This window comes from Octopus bimaculoides, chromosome 5 (genome assembly GCF_046866305.1).
Source record: "Octopus bimaculoides isolate indiv1 chromosome 5, ASM4686630v1, whole genome shotgun sequence".
Taxonomy (NCBI): Eukaryota; Metazoa; Mollusca; class Cephalopoda; order Octopoda; family Octopodidae; genus Octopus; species Octopus bimaculoides.
The window spans coordinates 106,898,241-106,918,395 of record NC_142932.1 but is presented as its reverse complement, the minus strand read 5'-3'; the positions used below and the strand labels follow the sequence as shown (position 1 = coordinate 106,918,395).

Sequence of the window (20,155 nt, the reverse complement as noted above, 5' to 3'; positions counted from 1 at the left end):
TCAACAGAAAAGATATGCAGAGAAAATAAGTTATGCAATCACAAGTGTTCAAATCTACAGTAAGTTTTGCAGTATGAACTTTTTCAGTACATACTTGGAGTGCCTTCTAGTTCATTGTCAGGCAAAGTTGTAAAATCTGATATGCATATATATGGTGAACCAAGGATATTTATGTAGCTAAGTTATGTCAGCATAATACCAGATATCTTCATAAATTCTAACACTATCTTTGAGTGCTTGCTATTTCTCTAAATTTATTTATTGAATGAGAGAGTGCTATTACAAAAATATCAAATATGAAGAGAAATTAAATCTGACATATCAGAAAAACTATACGAATTGAGAATTAAATGTATAAGTATGATTTTGTGACCAGCAAAAAAAAAAAAAGAAACCATCCAGTGGGCAGTTTTCTGCCAGTGTGTAAAAATAACTGATCACAGTTCAGTGTCAATTTACATAACCAGGAATAACATACTTGATGACAACAGTCATTTAATTAGAGATATTTTTTTATCACTAGGAATCTCTCTGAAGTCCAAATAATGGACTGGCAGAATCAGTAGCGCATTGTGCAAAGTGTTTAGTAGTTTTTCTTCTGACTCTTTAAGTTCTGAGTTCAAATGCTGGCAAGGTCAACTTTGTAATTTTATTTCATCCCTTTTGAGTTGATGAAATAAGTACCAATTGAGCACCAGAGTCGATGTAATTGACTAGTACCCACCTCCTTACCACTAAAATAGGCCTTGTACCTATAGTAGAAAGAATTGTTATTACTATTACAAGAGGAATTTAGTCTGAAATAAAAAATCTCCTTAGCCAAAATGTATCTGATATATACTTCAAGCAACATATAAAAGAAAGTATAAACATTTGTAACACTAAATTTCTCTTCTCCTTTCTGTAGGGTCTTGGAAAACACAATTATTGTCGAAATCCTGATAAAGATAAGCGTCCATGGTGTTGGGTAGCACCAGCTTTCAAAAATCAGTTTGGATACTGTAAAATTGATCAATGTAAAAATGTTACAGAAAGCACAACAGTGGAATCAACTGTGACTACATTCCCAACAACAGTAGCATCAACTACTCGTAAGTATTTTAAAAGCAATTTAAACACCAGAGGAAGGCAATAAGACAATTATTAGTCAGTAGTCAGTATTTTAATGAAAATTAAACAGTAACAGATCATTATAAGAGGAAATATAAATCAGAATGTAGTATAGATATTTCCTGCAAAACTTAATTTGACTGTAAAATTAATGAGCTAAATTTATGATGAGATTTAAAATCAGTTACAAAAGATTATAAATTCTTTGTAATTAAAAAACTAAATTATGTAGGTTTAATTAAATCTTGTATTGTTTCCAGAAAATATGTCTATTTATATTTTGCAATATTTGTAAATTTGGATCTAGATGAAGTTTCTGTTACCCTAAACTGCCACCAGAAGCAGATATTATTGTTTTCTGGCTTCTTTCTATCATTTTATGTAGCATTTTGGTGCATATTATTTCTTACTTTCTGGACATCAGACTTACTAAATTAAGACATTTCTCTATGACTCCTGGTACCACGTAAAAAGCTCTCATGCCAGTACCACATGACAGCAACCATGCTGGTTCCACATATAAAACACCCATGCTGGTGTCACATAAAAAGCACCCAGTGCACTCTGTAAAGTGGTTGGCATTAGAAAGGGCAACCAGCCATAGAAACCATGCCAAAACAGACAAATGGAATCCAGACAGCCCTCCAGCTGGCCAACACTTGTCAAACCATCCAACTCATGCCAGCAAGGAGAACAAACATTAAATGATGACGACGACGACGAAGTTCTCTTATTTTCTATGCACCACTAGAATGATAAATCTCTCCTGAAAATGGAATAAACAGAGAAATATTGCATGTTTATTTAATGAATGTCAAATACAGCTTTCATCAACCACAATACATTTGAAGTTATTTTTATTTTACAGCTACAACTAAACCTAAACCAACGTGTTCTCCTGTCCAAATGCGATGTAACGGATCAAATATGTAAGATTTTTCCCCTTTTTTTTTTATAACAATACTTAAGAAATGTTGAAAATTTCCAAAATTCATTTTTTAAATTCTACTTTTTACTCAAAATACTAAGCTATGTTATTTTAATTTTAAAAAGAAATATCTAGAATACCACTTTGGTTAATAAGCATTACCTTTTGAGTCAACAGATAAGCTTCTGCCTAGCCACTCAGCCTTACAAGAAACAGCAGCCAAATTTCCTTCAGTTCACACTGTAACATCTTACACAAGGAAGGAAATTCTGAAATAGAATGGTTATGACTAGAATTCCTTTGTTTAATCAAGGCTCATTAGTGATTAAACAACAATGACATTGTCTTTTTGAATGGTTAATTTTCAGTTTGTATTTATTCATATTATATCATATTGCTGACAGTGAAATAAAATATCTAGCTTTACCATGACAGAGTTTCTGGTCAAGAAGAAAATAAATGAAGGTACATATCTATGCTCCAGGATTGTCCAATCAAAACAAATGTATATATTAAAGTCAACACTAAAAACAACATATTTTTATCATAAAAGGTGCATTCCACTCACTTGGAAATGTGATGGAGAAAGAGACTGCAAAAGAGGTGATGATGAAGAGAACTGTGGTAAGTATATTGGTGACAAGATATTCTACATAAAATTGAGATGGTGTCATTAGATGTTTGGTAAATATCAGTTTCAAATTTTAGCACAAGGCCAGCAATTTCAGGGGAGAAGGTAAGTCGATTACATCAACTCCAGTGCTCAACCCTGAAAGAATGAAAGACAAAGTCAACCCCGGCAGAATTTGAACTCAGAATGTAAAGCTGGATGAAATGCTGCTAAACATTTTACCCAGCATGCTAATGGTTCTGCCATCTTGCTACGTTATGTTTGATAAAAAATCATAACAAACTAACAATAGGTGTAAGTGATGGCAGTTTAGGAAGGAACTTACCAAATATTGTAAAGAGGGACACTAGAAATGACAGAGTGTCAGACAAGACAGAATGTCAACAATCCACAGTTAATAAAGCATTTTTTCCTTCTCCCAAATTTTTAGTCTTCTAAATACATTTACCATTTACCATTCAGATGTAATGCTTATTTATTCACATTGTTTTGCATTAATTATTAATTATGTCATATATTCAAGATTTCGATAACATAATCATTTATTTTAGGAAGGACATTGAAGGGCAGGTATGAGAAGCTGAATCTAATCAGTTTAACCATAAAATAGGTATAATATCTGGGCCAGATATAGTTGACTTAAACGCATTGACTGACTGCATTTCATCCTGGTTGATAAAATATCAATCAAGTACTGCCATTGATATAAACAACTGTTATCACCCGTCAGACATGTGACCTTATGATGAAGAAAGAAATCATTATTTAAATTACAGAATTAGTAATATGCCAAATGAAATACTGTTTTCCATATTCAGTTCTAGCTTTTTAGGTGGCAAACAGGCAGAATCATTAGAATGCCAGGCAAAATGTTTAGTGGTATTTCATCCGTCTTTACATTCTGAGTTCAAACTTTGCTAAGGTTAACTTTACCTTTGATCCTTCCAGGGGCAATAAAATAAGTACCAGTTACACACTGGGGTTGATGTAATTAACTTATTCCCTCCCCCAAAATTACTGGCCTTGTGCCAGAAATTTGAAATCAATATTCATTTTCTTCCCTTTACATTCTAAATTCAGATTAGTTCAGATTATCTTTGCCTTTTATCCTACCAGGGTTGATTAAATAGGTACCAGTCATGTAGTGGAGTTGATTTAACTAATTATGTTCCTATTTCGAATTTATGATCTTTTACTGAAGTTATTGATCATTATTATCGTAATGGGAAAGTAGCAGAGATGTTAAGAATGCAGGGCTAAATGGCTTGTAGTATATAGTTTCTTACATAGAGGTTCTGTGTTCAAATATCACAAGGTTTGATAAAATACAGTAGCTGTCAATAATGAAATTGCTTAAAATGATTATATCCACCTAGTAATGATGTTTGAAATCATTGTAGTAGTAGTAGTAACAACAACAACAACAACTACATGCTGTTGTATGAATAACATACTCAGCATCAAGTTGATTCATGTACCAGATTCCATATCATTAAGTAACTGAAAGATACTTCTTTCTGAATGGGATCTGGGGCATTTTGCAAGTTTGTTACTTAGAGGTCCAAAGTTTAAATTGGCAATCATTGGTTGTGCAACTTCTATGAGAACTATCAAGTCAGTTTATCACATCTGAAATCTTTTGCCTTTGACACTTTGCCAGAGGCCATACCCATTTCCCTTTCTGTGTACTCATTGCTTCTAGCTAGAGTTTAGCACTGATTATCTACATACTTGCTTCCTAAATATAAAGCAAAGCCACTTCCCAGATGAGCTGAAATTTTGTGTTTCTGTTGCAAATTAAAAGCTTGGTAATACAGTTCTATATTTAAGAGATGAGGAATTATGTACATTATTTACATTATTTACATTTGACGAATATTTGTCCACATCTTGTTTGTTAACACAACGTTTTGGCTGATATACCCTCCAGCCTTCATCAGGTGTCTTGGGGAAATTTTGAACCTGGATTCTCATTCCTAAGGTATTTTTCGTTGTTGTTGCTGCTGTCATTGTCGTTGTTGTTGTTGTTATTCAGGCCACTGCCTGGAATCAAACTCGCAGTCTTGGGGTACAGGAACATCACAAAGCTGCGACACGAGGAGATATTGATCATGTATGGAAAAATGGAGACCACCTCCCCCTGTGGGATGAAGTTAAAATAATAGACAGAGAACCCCACTGGAAAATACGAAAACTAAAAGAAGCAACACACATGCTAGAACACGACAACCTCCTAAGCCGACTGAGTGCAGATATGAATAGCATATGGGAACCGGTATTAAGGAAGGATAGGAAAATATTAGATTTATAACTCTGGCTGAAGAGGTGGGGCTACCAGAAGGCCATGTGTGTGGTAGCAGGATTCATTCCTTGCCATACCTTCTGAAGAGTCATGAGTATTTGTCCAAGAATTTCTACATCTTCACCAGCCCTAATACCTGGCCTCTCGATTCCCCATGATTGTAATCCCATGGGTTACTATAGATGGGATGCAGTTGAAAAAGACACCAGCCATTCTGCCTGCAACACCAAGTATGAGCTGGTAGCCAAGATCAAGGAAGTGTTCAAAGATCTTCCCAGGGACACAGTAAGGAATGCATGCACCAGGTTCTGTAGTTGTGAGGCCGTGATAAAAGTTGAGGCGGGCTGTTTTAAGTTAATTACTATTGCCCAGCCATAATGTAGCTGATGTTTTTAGAGTTTTTTAAATACTTTTATTTTTGGATGAGATATTGTGTCCTTTACCATTGATGCAAACTGTCAAATTTAGCCCAAACACCTTGTACTTTCCAGTGTTCAGTTTTACATCATCGAATTCTGAGTTCAAATTTGTTTTAGACATAACTTTGATTTCCATAACTATGAAATTAATAAAAAGTGATAGATTTATTCAGAGGTGGATTTGACTTTTTATAGCCTTCATCCCTAAAAAAAGTATGAATGACAGAACATTAAAATTATTTTCATATATTTTCTTTTCCAGGTACCAGCAGTTGTAATAGTGACAAAATGCTTTGTTCAGGATCACGAACGTAAGATTGCTTCTGATTTCTATATTTTTATTCTTTAAGATCCATAACCTACTGGGTTTTTTTTAAATATCATTTATAAAGCAGAAGAAAATGAGAGTGAATTAGGCAAATATTCATGATTGTTTTGTAAATATTGAGTAAAATATTTTACATTCCACTTTACCTACAACTATACAACTTTCGTTTTTATAGTACTATTTTGATATAACACATAGGTGAAGTGGCATATAGTCAGTTATAATGTAGGAATGAATAATGATGTTATGCTCAAATAATGATTTTATTTATGAAGAAAAATACTGCAATTCCAAAACAAGATATGAAATGGTGAATTGTAATTCCAATTGTCCACAATGTAAAATGAATAAGACTACACAAAAAACAAGTACCCCGATGTGAAAAGAAATAAATTCATAAACTGAGTCAATGTATAAAAATGTCACCTGATAGAGTCAATGGAGTGTTACTTGATTGGATGAATAGGCATAAGCTAAATGACAAACGATGAGGGAATAGGAAGATGTGATAGAATCATGTCACATGATTAGAGGAATAAAAATAGACATTAAGTGAGCAATGTTTTGTGTTGAGGTAATTCAGATTGTCTCATCACCCCTTTTTTAAATGATGAATAGTTGATATATAAATGAATACTTTTTGTTTTGAGGGTTTACCTGTATGTGCTCCACAGATTTTCTGTTTTGAATAGACCTTCTTAAATTCAATGAAGTGATTTCTAATTGGGTTTGAATGTCCCAAGTTTTCATATTTCCGTGCTCCTGATTCATAAATAGTGGTATTGACTGCTGTTTCTTCCATCTTAACTGGTTAACATGCTGCATTGAGGTGAAAAGTTCAACTAATACCTCATATACGATGTTACTTCTCTGCTTTGTCACCTGACCATCTTGCCAGCTGGGATGACCAGGTTGAGTACCAAGTACATATACTAGGTCTTCCCACCTGTACTTTAGTATATTAGTTATATTTGGTGAATGCTTTGCATTTCTAAGTATCATCATATCAAAGTGAATTTTTCTCTGAAACATTATTTCTGCAGGTGGCTTGCTCCCAGGTACAGTAGAATTTATTGATATTCTGTAGTTCATTGAAAAACTGTTGCAAATCCTCTTCTAACTTACTACTCCCCTCAATTTTGAGTAATGAAAACTTAAGGGTATTCATGAACCTTCCAGCTAATCCAGTGGATTGAGGATTATATGAAGGAGTCCTTACATGATTGATACCATTTTTCTTACAAAATGTGAATTCTGGAGAAGTGAATTGTGGGCTGTTATCTGATACTAAGACATCTGGTAACCCAAATCTTGGAAAACTTGATGTAGCTTTTGTATTGTGGAGGAAGTTCCAAATCTGAAACTTGGTTCCAAAACAACACACTTAAAGTTCACCAACCAAATTCACCACCTTCATTCCTTTCAGCAATAAGATTTGGTTGTATCCTGCATTTCTTACTTTTGCAAATTAATAAACTATTTGTCATTACCTCTTCTATGCAAGGCAATACACTTCCATGCAAGGTAATATAACCCCACAAGCCCCTTCAACATCCTGCATACAGATGTCAATCACATCCATCATAGACACACGTGCTTATATTATTTTAAGAAACAGAAACTGCAAATGCATCAGTAGAGACATGATGGCTCAGTCTCCTTCAACTATACCAGAACATAATCCTTATACATATCACTAAAAGGGGAAAATATCATCTCATGTAACACCTTTCTGTATTCATGTATGACACATCACTAAATATCTCAGTCATTGCAAATTATTAATCTATAATGTTAACAAAACTGTGTCTTAAAGACTGGGATACTCATCTGAAGCAACAAAATACCTCCACTGTGAAAGGGTTTTGACTCATAACAAAGCTCAGATGTAACTTACAGCAGAATATTGTTCACTGATTTGGGACATTGTTGCTGCTACACTTGTATAAATACATTATTAACATCACCATTCTTGGAGGACCTGAAAATTCACAAGTGTTTTAAATTTACAAGTCCTTTCACTAAATACAAAAGAAAATGTGCATTGTTAAAGTTAATTTCTAATATATACATGTAAAAATATTATAATAGATGCATCCCAATTTCTTGGAAATGTGATGGAGAAAATGACTGCCCTGATGGAGAAGATGAAAAGGGTTGTGGTAAGTGCATTCATATAAAATTTAAAGTGACATTTATTGTAGAAAAATATGATCAGAGAAAATTTATCATAGTTACAGGCATCATTAAAGAAATTGATTTCAGTTATATAACAAGTGGTTGCCTAGACAAAAGCATTTAATATTGTGGCAGAGAAAATCAGAAACATTTGGGAGCTAAACAAATGGCTTTAGAAATGTACTTTTATGTTCTAGGGGTCACTTTTTAAGTTTATAAAAAACATGTTTTTCATATATTTAAGGGACATTTTTATTCTCACACTAAATAAATAAACCTGAATAAAATAAAATTATGTGCTAAGGAAATGCTAATTATCATATTTGTCTAAATTTGAGTTCCTGAGATGGTATACATACGATTGTAGATCTTGGGTCAGCAACTCACATATTTTGGTTTTATTTCAGTGATTTTTTACTCACTTTTGGTGATTTAGTTTCAAAATAATCAGTTTGTCTATGAGCTTCCAAAGAATCATCATTTAAAATTGTTACTTGTTACAGCATTAACAGGTTATATTGAGGTATTTTCATTAAATATAACTTTCCTTTGTTGATCTTATTTCTTCTTTTCTCATTTTCTTATAATTTGACACTATTAGTCAAATTGTTGCTGGTCAAAATAAAAATGAAAGCTTATCCATTCCATTGGAGTTACAAGAACCAAATACCTCCTTTATTTGTATCATTTATGCCAAAGTTTTAAAGTGTAGAACCATGTCATTTTAGTTTCAGTTCCACTTAGTGGGACTAAGGATGCACATCTCTTGTACAAGGGGTGTTCATTAAAGATTTCCTCTGACCCACTTCTGTGTATTGCAGGAAATGGAACTTGTACAGAAATAATTATACATGTCTCTACATGTCACATTTTAATTTGCAGCTTTACACTAGTATTCATTTGTCTTTTATGGCTACTAAAGTGGACTAAGGTACTATAATGAAGGCAGTTGAATGCAGATCAGTGATCAGATTCTTATAATTGAAAGGTTGTACACCAAAAGAGATTTTCGATGAGATGAAAGAAGTATATGGTGATGATGCACCATTATACAATGTAGTGAAGCACTGGCATCACCAGTTCAAATGTGGTTGGACATCAGTAGAAACTGCTCCTATTCCTAGATGACCACATTCTGCCATTGATGACAACACCATCCATAAAGTGAAAGCTGCCGTTTTAGAGGATCGCTGTATAACTATTCAGCAACCAGCCCAAGAAGTGAAGATATGTGTAGGGTCCAGACCAGTTGTCTGCTTGGTGGATTCCCTGAATGCTCACATCTTTTCAGAAGCAGAAATAAGTCGATTGTTCCCAGGCCAAGAAAACAGACTTTTTCAGCAGACTTACCTCAGACGATGAAACATGGGTCCATCACTATGATCCTGAGACTAAAGTCCAGTCAAAGCAATGGAAACATGATAACTCACCACCTCCAAAGAACACTTGTGTCCAACCCTCAGCAGGCAAGTTAATGCTCACAGTCTTTTGGGACCAGTGCAGAATAGTGATGATGGATTTCCTGGCAAAGGGCACCACAATTAACAGGGCATATTATGCTTTCCTGCTGCAGAAATTGCAGGATGCCATCGAAGCAAAGAGGAGTGGCATGCTGACCAAATGAGTCCCCTCCTCCAAAACTACGCCCCAGGTCACAATGCTCATGTTGTCCAGATGAAAGCACACTCCTGCAGCTATGAAATACTTCCTCATCACCCCCTACTCTCCTGACCTTGCACCATCAGACTTCCACCTCTTCCCAACCATGAAGTTCTTTTTGAAGGGGTAGCACTTTTCAGATGATGATGAACTTATTTCTGAGGTGAAGTCTTGGCTCCAGATGCAATATAGCAACTTCTACAGACGAGGTCTTTACAGCTGCACAAAGTGATGGGAGAAGTATGTCACCATTGGTGGTTGCCATGTAGAGAAGGACTAAGAATTATGCCTTGTTTCGTTTATGTTAGTCCTTAGGAAGTGGGTCAAGGGAAATCTTTAATGAACACACCCCCTGCTTGTAGTTCCAGGTTAATAATATCCTGTGAGTGAATTTAATAGATGGAAACTTTGTAGGACCCCTCGCATGTGTGTGAGTGTGCCTTTGTGTTTGTCTATCCCTAGCTGGCAACCAATGTTGACTTGTTTAATTCTCTGTAACTTAGCAGTTTAGCAAAAGAGACCTATGGATTAACTACCAGACTTAGAATAAGTACAGGGGTCAAGTTGTTAGGCTAAACCCTTCAAGGTGATACTCTAGCATGGTTGGACTCTGAAGACTGAAACAAACAAAAAAATATAACTTCAAAATCTATTTCTAAATGAAATATACCAGAGCCTCAAAATACTTATCTGATTATTATCAAATAATAATTGTTTCTAACATAAGTACATTATCAGAATTTTCTTTTTAAAGAGAGATGGGGGTGATACACAGTTGATTGCATTGACCCCAGTGCTTTATTTCATTAGCCCAGAAAAGTTGAAATCGACCTTGGGGTGATTTGATCATAACTAAACTGCAAACCATTTTGTCCACTCTGCTAATGATTCCATCAAGAATAATAATACTAATTTTGCCCCTCAACTTGCAAGATTGATCCATCCATTCAATACAACATGTTACAAAAGGGATTACAAGGAATTTAGTGACGTACACAAATCAAAATGAGGGGTGAGGTAAAATGTCCTATTAATACATATTAAAAACATTATGACTATCAGATAAATTAAAAGCACAAAATATATAAATGCATGTCATCATCCATATCACCATCATTGTTTTAATGTCCTCTTTCTTCTTATAGTCTGGGTTAGGAGAAATGTTTTGAGACAGATTTTCTACAGCCAGATGCTCTTTATAGTTGCCAACCCTCAACTGTTTCCAAGCAAGGTCTTAATTTTTCTTGGCGAGACATGTTTCCATGGCAGATTGTAAATGAAGGACACTGCTTATATGATGATGACACTCATTTATCAATACATCTACAACATGATGCCAAGACAAGGAGCCACAAACACCACCCTCCACACACACGCACGCACACACACACACACACACACACGCACGCACACACACACACACACACGCACGCACACACACACACACACACACACACACACGCACGTACACACGCACTCACACATACACATTCACTCGCACACACACACACACACACACATAAATTTACACATATAATAGTTGTTTCAGTTTCCATTTTCAAAATCCATTCACAAGGCATTGGTTAACCCTGGGCCACAATAGAAGACACTTATTTAGGGTGCTACACAGTGGAACTGAATCCAAAACCACATGGTTAGTTAGTAAACTTTGCAACTGCTCAGCCATGCCAACATATTAATGAATATAAGTATAAGAAGGGCAATCCTCTCACGTATGAGTGAAAAACCAATGGAATTAATAGATAAACAGAAAACTCCCTTTTGGCCATTTATCTATGTCATTTTATGTTCTGAGTTCTAATTTCACAGGGATCAAATTTATCTTCTTTTATCTGAGGTCAATAAAATCAGTACAGACAAAGCACTGGGCTAGGTTAATTTATACCATTCCCTAAATGATGGGGTTCTGTGGTTATATTAAAAATCAATATTTTTCTTAATTAGTACATCAAAGTATCAGACTGAGTGGTTCACAGCATTCGGTTTACACCCCTGTATTCTGATTTCAAATCTCTTTCAAATTGACTTTGATTTTTCTCACTTTGAGATTGCCAAAATCTGACAGACATATTCTGAGATAGATTGAATCCACTATTTTTTCCCTTCCTAAATGAGGCTAATTTTCACAAAATTAATTTTACATGCATACAACTTCTTTTCCAGAGCCAGAAGTGAGTTGTCCTACTAATTCAATGATGTGTTCAAGCAGAAAGATGTAAGATTGCTTCCCATTTCTATATTTTTATTCTTTAATTTTCATAATCATTTAAAGATCTTTTATATCTTTTAAGAAGTTGAAGAAAATGTGAGTGTATTAGGCAAATATTCATGATTGTTTTGTAAATATCAATTAAAATATTCTTTTTCTTTTTACCCATTGCTGCTCATCTCTTGTTTCCATAGCATGATTGTGTTATATTTAATACATATGGCAATAAGTTTGTTCCCATTAACTAATGTCAACTTTCCAAAATGAGTTAAGTATATTGGAGTTTTTTTTATTATTTTCCCCCTACACGTATCTTTCTAGCTCCCTTTTTTTACCTCTTTCTATCTCTTTATTATCCCCTTTCTCTCTTCATATAAATACTATTCCATAAGTAATCAGTGATCACTCATTCATGTCCTTAGAATGACTCATATCAATATTTTTTTTAACTGAAGGTCTAAGAGTTATGCTATGTTATATACAACAGTAATTCCTCAATCAATGAAATTCCCTCCGATAGTATTTATTTATAGATAGGAAGCCACATTATACAAAGATTACAATTAGGACCCTAGGCTTGTTGGGGTGGGGGCTAGGCAATTATCTAGTATGCCAGTGCATTAAAATTGCACTGCATCTAAGATGTATAATTGGATTACAACATAAATATACACAACCTCTCCACACACTCACAGAACACACACAGGTTCATATGTAGATGACGTCCACAGTAATTACAATAATAGCTTCTGCTTTCCTGAAAATAAGCTGTGTATCATTCCAACCCGTCTTACCGATGCACTCATCTCTTTTCCTCTCATATTCTCTACTGTATTTGCTTTCCTACAAACTACCCAATAATCACTTTGATCAATCCTTCTTACTCTAAATGTTGTCCTTTAAAATTCCTTTTACCCCTATAATTTTCTTATTGATATCATTTTATAGTTCAACTAATACTGCTTTTAACCGCACCATTTTGAGAGAATCTGGAAAATCATGAGTGCTTCCTCTCAATATTTCACGATTTAAAAAACAATTTGTATGTAGTGTTTAAGCTTCTTTCTGATACAAGGAAAATTTATTCAATAGTTGCATACCACTTCAATGGAAGTGTGACGGAGATCGTGATTGTCCTGGTGGAGAAGATGAGAGTGAATGTGGTAAGTATATGAAACTAGACTCTTGTATAATTCAAAGTGATATTTGTAGCAGAAAAGTTTGATAACAGAAAAATTATTATAATTATAGAGATTAGGAGATTAGGAGAGAAATTATCTATAATAGTCTGAGAAGTTGAAGATTTGACATGTTGGTGATGTATCTGTTACTAGGACAGTTGATGGCTGAAATCTTAGAAAGTCAGACATTGCCTTAGTTACATCTTTTTACCACCGAGAATCAACTTTGCTTTTGTAACTTTGAGGTTGGTAAAGTATGTATTTCATGTACTTAAGGAACAGCATGTACTTAAGAAATACTAAATGAACAATTCTAAATAAAGCAAAGTTTATATATTATGGCAATGCTAATTGTCATACTTGTCTAAAAGCATTTCCACTGCCTACAATGTCACATCAAAAATAACAATAGGCCTGTGATAATAGAAACTTGAGCTCTTCAAATGGTATATACATGATTGTAGAACTTGGGTCTACACACTTAGTAATAAGCAGCACACTTATTTTGGTGTCAGTGATTTTGACTCCCTTTTGTAGATTCAGTTTCAAAATGGTTAGTTTGTCTTTGAGCTTCCGAAGAATTATCACTTAAAATTGCTGCATCTTATAGTATTAACAGGTTATATTGAGATATTTTCATGAAATATAACATCCTTCATTGATTTCATTTCTTCTTTTCTCATTTTCTTATGATTTGATGCTATTACTTGAGTTGTTATTGGTGAAAATGAAAATGAAAGTTTATTCCATTGAAGTCACAAGAACCAATACCTTCTCTGATTGTCTCATTTATACCAAAATTTTAAATATATACTTCAGAACTAATTTCCACAAAAAAAGTTACAGAAATTATAAATTTTAACAAGAGCAACAATGAGAGAAAGAGAGAGAGGAAGCAGAGCTGGAGGAGAACAACAACCAGAAGAGATGTTGCAAAAGCTCATATGGCTTTAAAGGTCAGTTATTGATCAATAAAGCCATATTTGAAAACTGTTGAAGAAAAAGGAAGGCATTGGAAATGGCATAAATTGCACACTGGAAGGCTTTTAACAGTATTCCCTTCACATGGATCCTGAAAACATTGAGTAAGGCAGCATCAGTAACAATAGAATATATAAAACCTGCCATGAGTAAATGACAAACAGTTCTGCAACGACAGATAAAAGAGGGAATTGTAAAACTAGATCCATCCCTATTAAAAGAGGAAAATGTGAAGAGAACGATCACATGCTACACACATTCCTTCCAAGCACTGCAATAAACAGCAGAAGTGAAGTAGAACGTTAAAACTTAGAGCAAATGCACAGCAGAATTGAAGGTCAATCTGTGCCAAGCAGCTTCACTCTGTGTACTTTAGCTTCGTTACTCTGGCAACAACCCAGGTACTAATTGATCAAGCCTCATAAACTGAAACCTATTTCTTGCTTCCTGATTTTTTGGAAGTTATTCACAGAGATTTTATCAGAAAGCATGTATTCCTTCTTGGTAAATGAAAATATTCTTCCAGAAGAACAAAAAGGTTGCAAACAAAGAAGTAAAGGCACAAAGGATCATCTCTTGATTGATAAAGCCATTCTCAGAGATTGCAAAAGAAGACATAGCAACCTTTCAATGGAATAGATTGACTACCAAAAGGCATATGACCTCATTCCCCATTCATGGATATTAGAGTGTCTGGCACTTTTCAGAGTAGCCAATAATATAAGAGAATTTATTCAGCTGAGCATGGGAAGTTAGAAAGTTGAGTTAACATCATATGGTAAAGTGCTTGGAGAGGTCACAATCAAGAGCCTATCACCACTTTTATTTGTCCGGTGCATGATTAATTTGTTTTGTTTTTGTTTTTGTTTTTGTTTTTGTTTGCTGAGAAAGATTGGCCTTGGTTATGAGTGGGGACAACCAAACCTTAAAGTCAACCATTCGTTATTTATAGAAGACTTGAAGTCGTTTGAAAGAATCAGGCACAAGTAGACTCATTGATCAAAACGGTACACTTGTTCAGTGAGGACATAGAAGTGGAATTCAGAATATAGAATAAGGAAAAGTGGTGAGAACTGAAGGGACAGAACTACAAGATGGTACTGTCAAGAAGGACAGTGAAGAGAGTGGGTATTTGGCATCATGGAGACTGGCAAAATAAAAGAAAATGAAATGAAGAATTTACACAAAAAAGAGTACATAAGATGATTGTGTATGATTCTCAAATCAAAATTAACTGGAAGAAATAAAGTAACTGTCATAAATATTTGGGCTGTGTCAGCACTAAGATATGGAATGAGCATACTTAAATGGTTAAAAGAAGAGATAAACCAGATGGAGTGAGAAATGAAGAAGAAATGGCAATGTGTGGAGCTTTACACCTTAAAAGTGACAGGCATATGATACACTTACCATGAAAAGATGGAGGAGGCTGTGAAGTGCATAAAATGTGAAGAAATGAAGAAAATAGTCTTGCATAAGAAGCAAAGAAAATAGTCTTGATTGGCATATTCAGAACAGCACAGAACCATTATTCATGGGAGTTAAATTGGCTGGGATCATAGAAGCTGAGTTGTACACCTACAAAAAAGAGTTCAAAACAAATGAAGCTGAAAAGAAGGCTGCAGAGTTGAAAGACAAGGTGATGCATGGACAGTTCCAAATAGATATGGATAAAGACTCTAATTTTGGAAAGATAGACAAACACATGAGTAAGGGAGATTTGAAAGAAGTGGGTGGAAGCTCTCATTTGTGCTGCTCAAGAGCAAGCATTAAGAACTAACTATGTCCAGCCACATACACCTCCATGTTATCTAGTCCCATGTCTTGCTTTTTTGAGTTCAAATCATACCAGAATTGATTTTTCCTTTAGAATACTTAAAGCAGTTTTTTTTTTTTTTGCCTTGGTTTGTGAGTAAAAGTAAGTGAAAGATAAAGAATTAAGTAAGATTGGAACACATATCTTTTTCAACAAGATTACTAATTAATTTCATGTTGTCAATTAAAAATCTGGGTCTGAATGTAAAGCTGGAAATCACCCATTTATCATGTCAGTTCTACTCCCATACATAAATCTAGGCTAAACTTAGATATTTATGTGTAATTTAGTAATAATATGAGTGTGACAACAATGAATTACAATAAGTTATATTTTTTGTTCTAGGTACTACCACTAATTCATCTTTTACTTGTCCTCCTGACAAAATGAAATGCTTACAAAGGTAAGTAAATTTCTGATTTGATTGCATTTATCTCTAAATAATTATATTCATATAGTTTTAAAGTATGAGTAATTTATGGAGAGACAACTGAAGTAAACAAGCAATCATCGAGTTTAAAATAACTTCCAAAGCTTCTTCAACAATATTTTTCAGAGCAAAGCTTTGAAAAAATGATATTCAATAATTCTTACTGTCATGTTTTCTTATACAAGAAAAACTCACAGGAAATACTTCAATTTCAAGTAAATTTTTTTTAAATGTATATAATTAAGCAGAAGATACTCTATTTTACTAAAATGTCTAGTGAGCCATGCATTGCATCACATTAGTGGGAAATTTATCAATTAATCAATTTATTTATGCATATTTACCTAGATTGGCTTGAAGTTATTTATGGGAAAAAATACAAAATTATCATTTATAAGCTTCTTTAATATTACTCATAATGTATGAAGTAAATTTACAGCAGTTCAACCTCCCCTTCTACCAGTTCATATACCACTGATGCTTATCTCTGGCTTCCAAACTATAAGCAAATGAAATGCATGTCTCCTCCATGGATAAGTTGTAAGTCTATTACATAATAACTATTAACATTAATTAAAGTCTTTTTTCCTGGCAAATACAAGCAGATGAGAAAGTCCTTTAAGAGCTTCATTCAAACAGATATTTACTGTTTGAACCTTTACTAAACAATGTACTCTTTTAACAACAGCTGCCTTCCTGAAAGCTGGCGGTGTGATGGATCAGCAGATTGCCCTGATAGTTCAGATGAAAAAAATTGTAGTAAGTATATATACATGATAAGATGATTTTAAATCTATACTATATATAAAACAGAGATGTGTGTGTAATAGCTTTTCATGTGAAATCGACTTCACCAAATGCTTCCATACTTCTGATGCGTGAATAATTTGACCTCGGGTAAATCTTAGGCTCTTCATTTGATTTTTTTAATTAAAAATAAATAATATTGCTTTATATTTAAGATTCACTTCTTTAAAAAGTTTTCTCAATGTCAACTTCCGGTATTGACGTAACAACGCCAAAAAAAGCTTCACTCTCTATTTTGTGTGTGAGTGTGTGTGTTTGTGTGTATGAGAGAGAGAGAGAGAGAAAATACTACATACACACTGCTCTCTCACTCTGTCTCACACACACACACGCACACACACACACCCCTTGACTCACTCACACTCTGTCTCTTACAAACACACACATACATAAATGTATACAAACATATTTACAAAGACACACGTGTGTGTGCGCACGCGCGCGTTTGTAAGACACAGAGTGTGAGTGAATCAAGGGCTGTGTTGTCATATGCATACATCCAAAGATGTATGTATATTTATGCATGTACATATACATGACAACAAACCTCTCTCTCTCACTCACACTGTCTCTTACAAACACACACATACATAAATGTATACAAACATATTTACAAAGACACACGTGTGTATGCGTGCGCGCGTGCGTGGGGGATTCCACAATCGCCATTTATTTCAATTACTCTTGTGAGGATATTCACGTAAATCATTTTTTCATTTAATCCCCATTTTGATTTTCGTAAAAGTTTCCAAGTACCAATGAGGCTTTTCGGCACATCTTCAATTTTCCCCATTCATGAGAGGCACCCAGCCATCATTCATCTGAGAGTCCATCTACAGAATGTCCTCTCAAATTTCTATACAGCATATTTTGCCTTTTTTTCTTCAAGTATATAAGCAACAATTTCATTCCCGAGCAACGCCGGGTGCCTCTGCTAGTATACTATAAATGGCAATAGTTGATGTAGATGGGACATAACTATACTTCAATATTACTTCGGGTGGAAGCAAACTGACTCAGCTAATAAGATACTTTCTTGTAGGTTAGAAACTGAAATCTGCTGTAGATGCTTCCTGATGTTTCTAAGAACACATTAATCCACTTTACATCAGTTATATTTGCTACAGGTATCTTTTTTTTATATATATAGGGATCCTTCTGAATTGACAGGCACCACTTTTCATTTATGTTTTATGTAGTGTTTTTTGGTACCGAAACACTTTTAAACTTCATATACTTGTATATTTTGTGTTATAGAACAGATAAAATTTTTTGTATTCGAAGTTATTTCATGTAAAAAATTGTCGTATTTTGGTAATTTCAACCAATCACTGACGTCTATTGAGGTGAAAACAATTACTGCTGTGAATTGTGAACACCACACATTGTGCGGTGTAATGGGATCTTTTCTCTTGAATAAAATTAGTGCCGTTGTTCGTCAACAACAACTATCAGCAGTACTGTTATTTATAACGTCGTTCATGCATTTGTACTGGTTTTAGCTTTAGGGTTTTAGGGTTAGGGTTCGGGTTTTAGGGTTAGGGTTCGGGTTTTAGAGTTAGGGTTATGATTATTTTTGCCATAACCTAACTCATAACCCTAACCAGGTATAATTACCAGGGAATAACGATCTTGACACCAGCAAAAATTATTGTTTACAAAAACAGCAGTAACTGTATTCAGCTGAATAGACATCAGTGATTGGTTGAAATTACAGAAATACGACAACTTTAACATGAAATAACTTGCAATATAAACATTTTTTTAAGAAGGCTAAGAGAAAAAGATGTTTTATATGACACGTTCTTCTAGTATTCCAAGTTTGAAAGTGTTTCGTTAAGAAAATGAGTGGTGCCCGTCAATTCAGAAAGATCCATATATAGTTTTTGATTTTTTCACAAACAAGGCCTGAGGTCACTGTAATGTAAGGGACTACAAAAAAATCAAGAATAGGGGCCTACAAATTCAATAGATGTCAATTAACAGAAAGATCAAATGAATGAATATCTTAGACCAGAGGAAAACAAGACAGTGGTAGTGAGTTCCAGAAAGCAACAGTACAAGGACAAAAGCTATTAGAATGAAAGGACTTATGATTAACAGGCAACTCAACAAAGAAACAATGCACCTGGGAAGAGAAGTAAGTGACAGGTTTAACCCTTTAGCATTTAGCCAAAATATCCAGCCAAAATAATCTACCTGCTTTATGTTCAAAATGGCCAAACCTACTCTACAATGTCATTCTACAAATAAATTACCACATCAAACTCTTGAAGCTATAAGATAATGTGTGAATAATTAAAAAAACAATGTGAATTAAGAAGTATTACATTTGACAGAATAATCTGAATGCTAAAGAGTTAAAGACTGGGGCACTGCTGGAAGGATTTAGTCAAATGACTGAAATAAGTAAAAGATAAAAGGTAAGAAATTTGTTTGACTTTTTCAGCTGCAACAACAAAAGCTACAGTTACAACTACTCAAGCTCCAGTTACAACAACTCATTCCTTGAATTGTCCACTTAACAAAATGTATTGTTCAACATCAAAGACGTAAGATAACTTGTTTCTCTTTTACTCTCGCCCTATTAACCATTTTAACTTTTATAACCAATGAATATGTTTCAATCATATGTGTTACGAATTAGTGGTAGGGAAAGCAAATCTTGTTATAATTTTATACCAGGTGAACCCATCTTTCTGTTACCTATATTAGCTGCGACTGAGAAAGCATCTCTGGTTTTTCATACAATGAATTTTTCTGTTGATCACATACTAGAATGAATATTTTCTTTCATCAATTAGACAAAAAAATGTTTCCTTCTCAAAAGCAATAAATCAAAATACATACATATGTATTACTTAAGTTGATTTCTATATAAACGAAATTTCATTTTAACAGCTGCATTTCACTGAGTTGGAAATGTGATGGAGAAAATGACTGCTCTGATGGTGAAGATGAGAAAGATTGTGGTATGTATAATAACTGAAATGATTTTAATTCAATGCAAGTGGCTATATTTGAATTTGTAAATATGATTACAACAAGGTTGTCACAATCCTGTAAGTGTGTAAAATAAATTATTCTGTATTATTTGTGACTCCTCCATCTGGCTCAACTTTGATGACATGTTTTACCAGAACACTGTCTCAATC

The 20,155-nt window shown here is 34.2% G+C and overlaps 1 protein-coding gene across 3 annotated transcripts in view; it reads left to right on the top strand.

Moving 5' to 3' along the window:
- LOC106874327 (uncharacterized) overlaps positions 1–20,155 on the top strand; it is a 217,444-nt gene that overhangs the window by 151,858 nt on the left and 45,431 nt on the right. For all 3 annotated transcript variants that reach the window (XM_089352893.1, XM_089352892.1, XM_089352891.1), the window contains exons 13-23: positions 908–1,091; positions 1,979–2,039; positions 2,592–2,662; positions 5,653–5,701; positions 7,810–7,880; positions 11,740–11,791; positions 12,878–12,948; positions 16,109–16,166; positions 16,882–16,952; positions 19,450–19,552; positions 19,902–19,972. In XM_089352893.1, the coding sequence (XP_089209019.1) occupies positions 908–1,091; positions 1,979–2,039; positions 2,592–2,662; positions 5,653–5,701; positions 7,810–7,880; positions 11,740–11,791; positions 12,878–12,948; positions 16,109–16,166; positions 16,882–16,952; positions 19,450–19,552; positions 19,902–19,972 (862 nt within the window). The remainder of the gene's footprint in view (positions 1–907; positions 1,092–1,978; positions 2,040–2,591; positions 2,663–5,652; positions 5,702–7,809; positions 7,881–11,739; positions 11,792–12,877; positions 12,949–16,108; positions 16,167–16,881; positions 16,953–19,449; positions 19,553–19,901; positions 19,973–20,155) is intronic.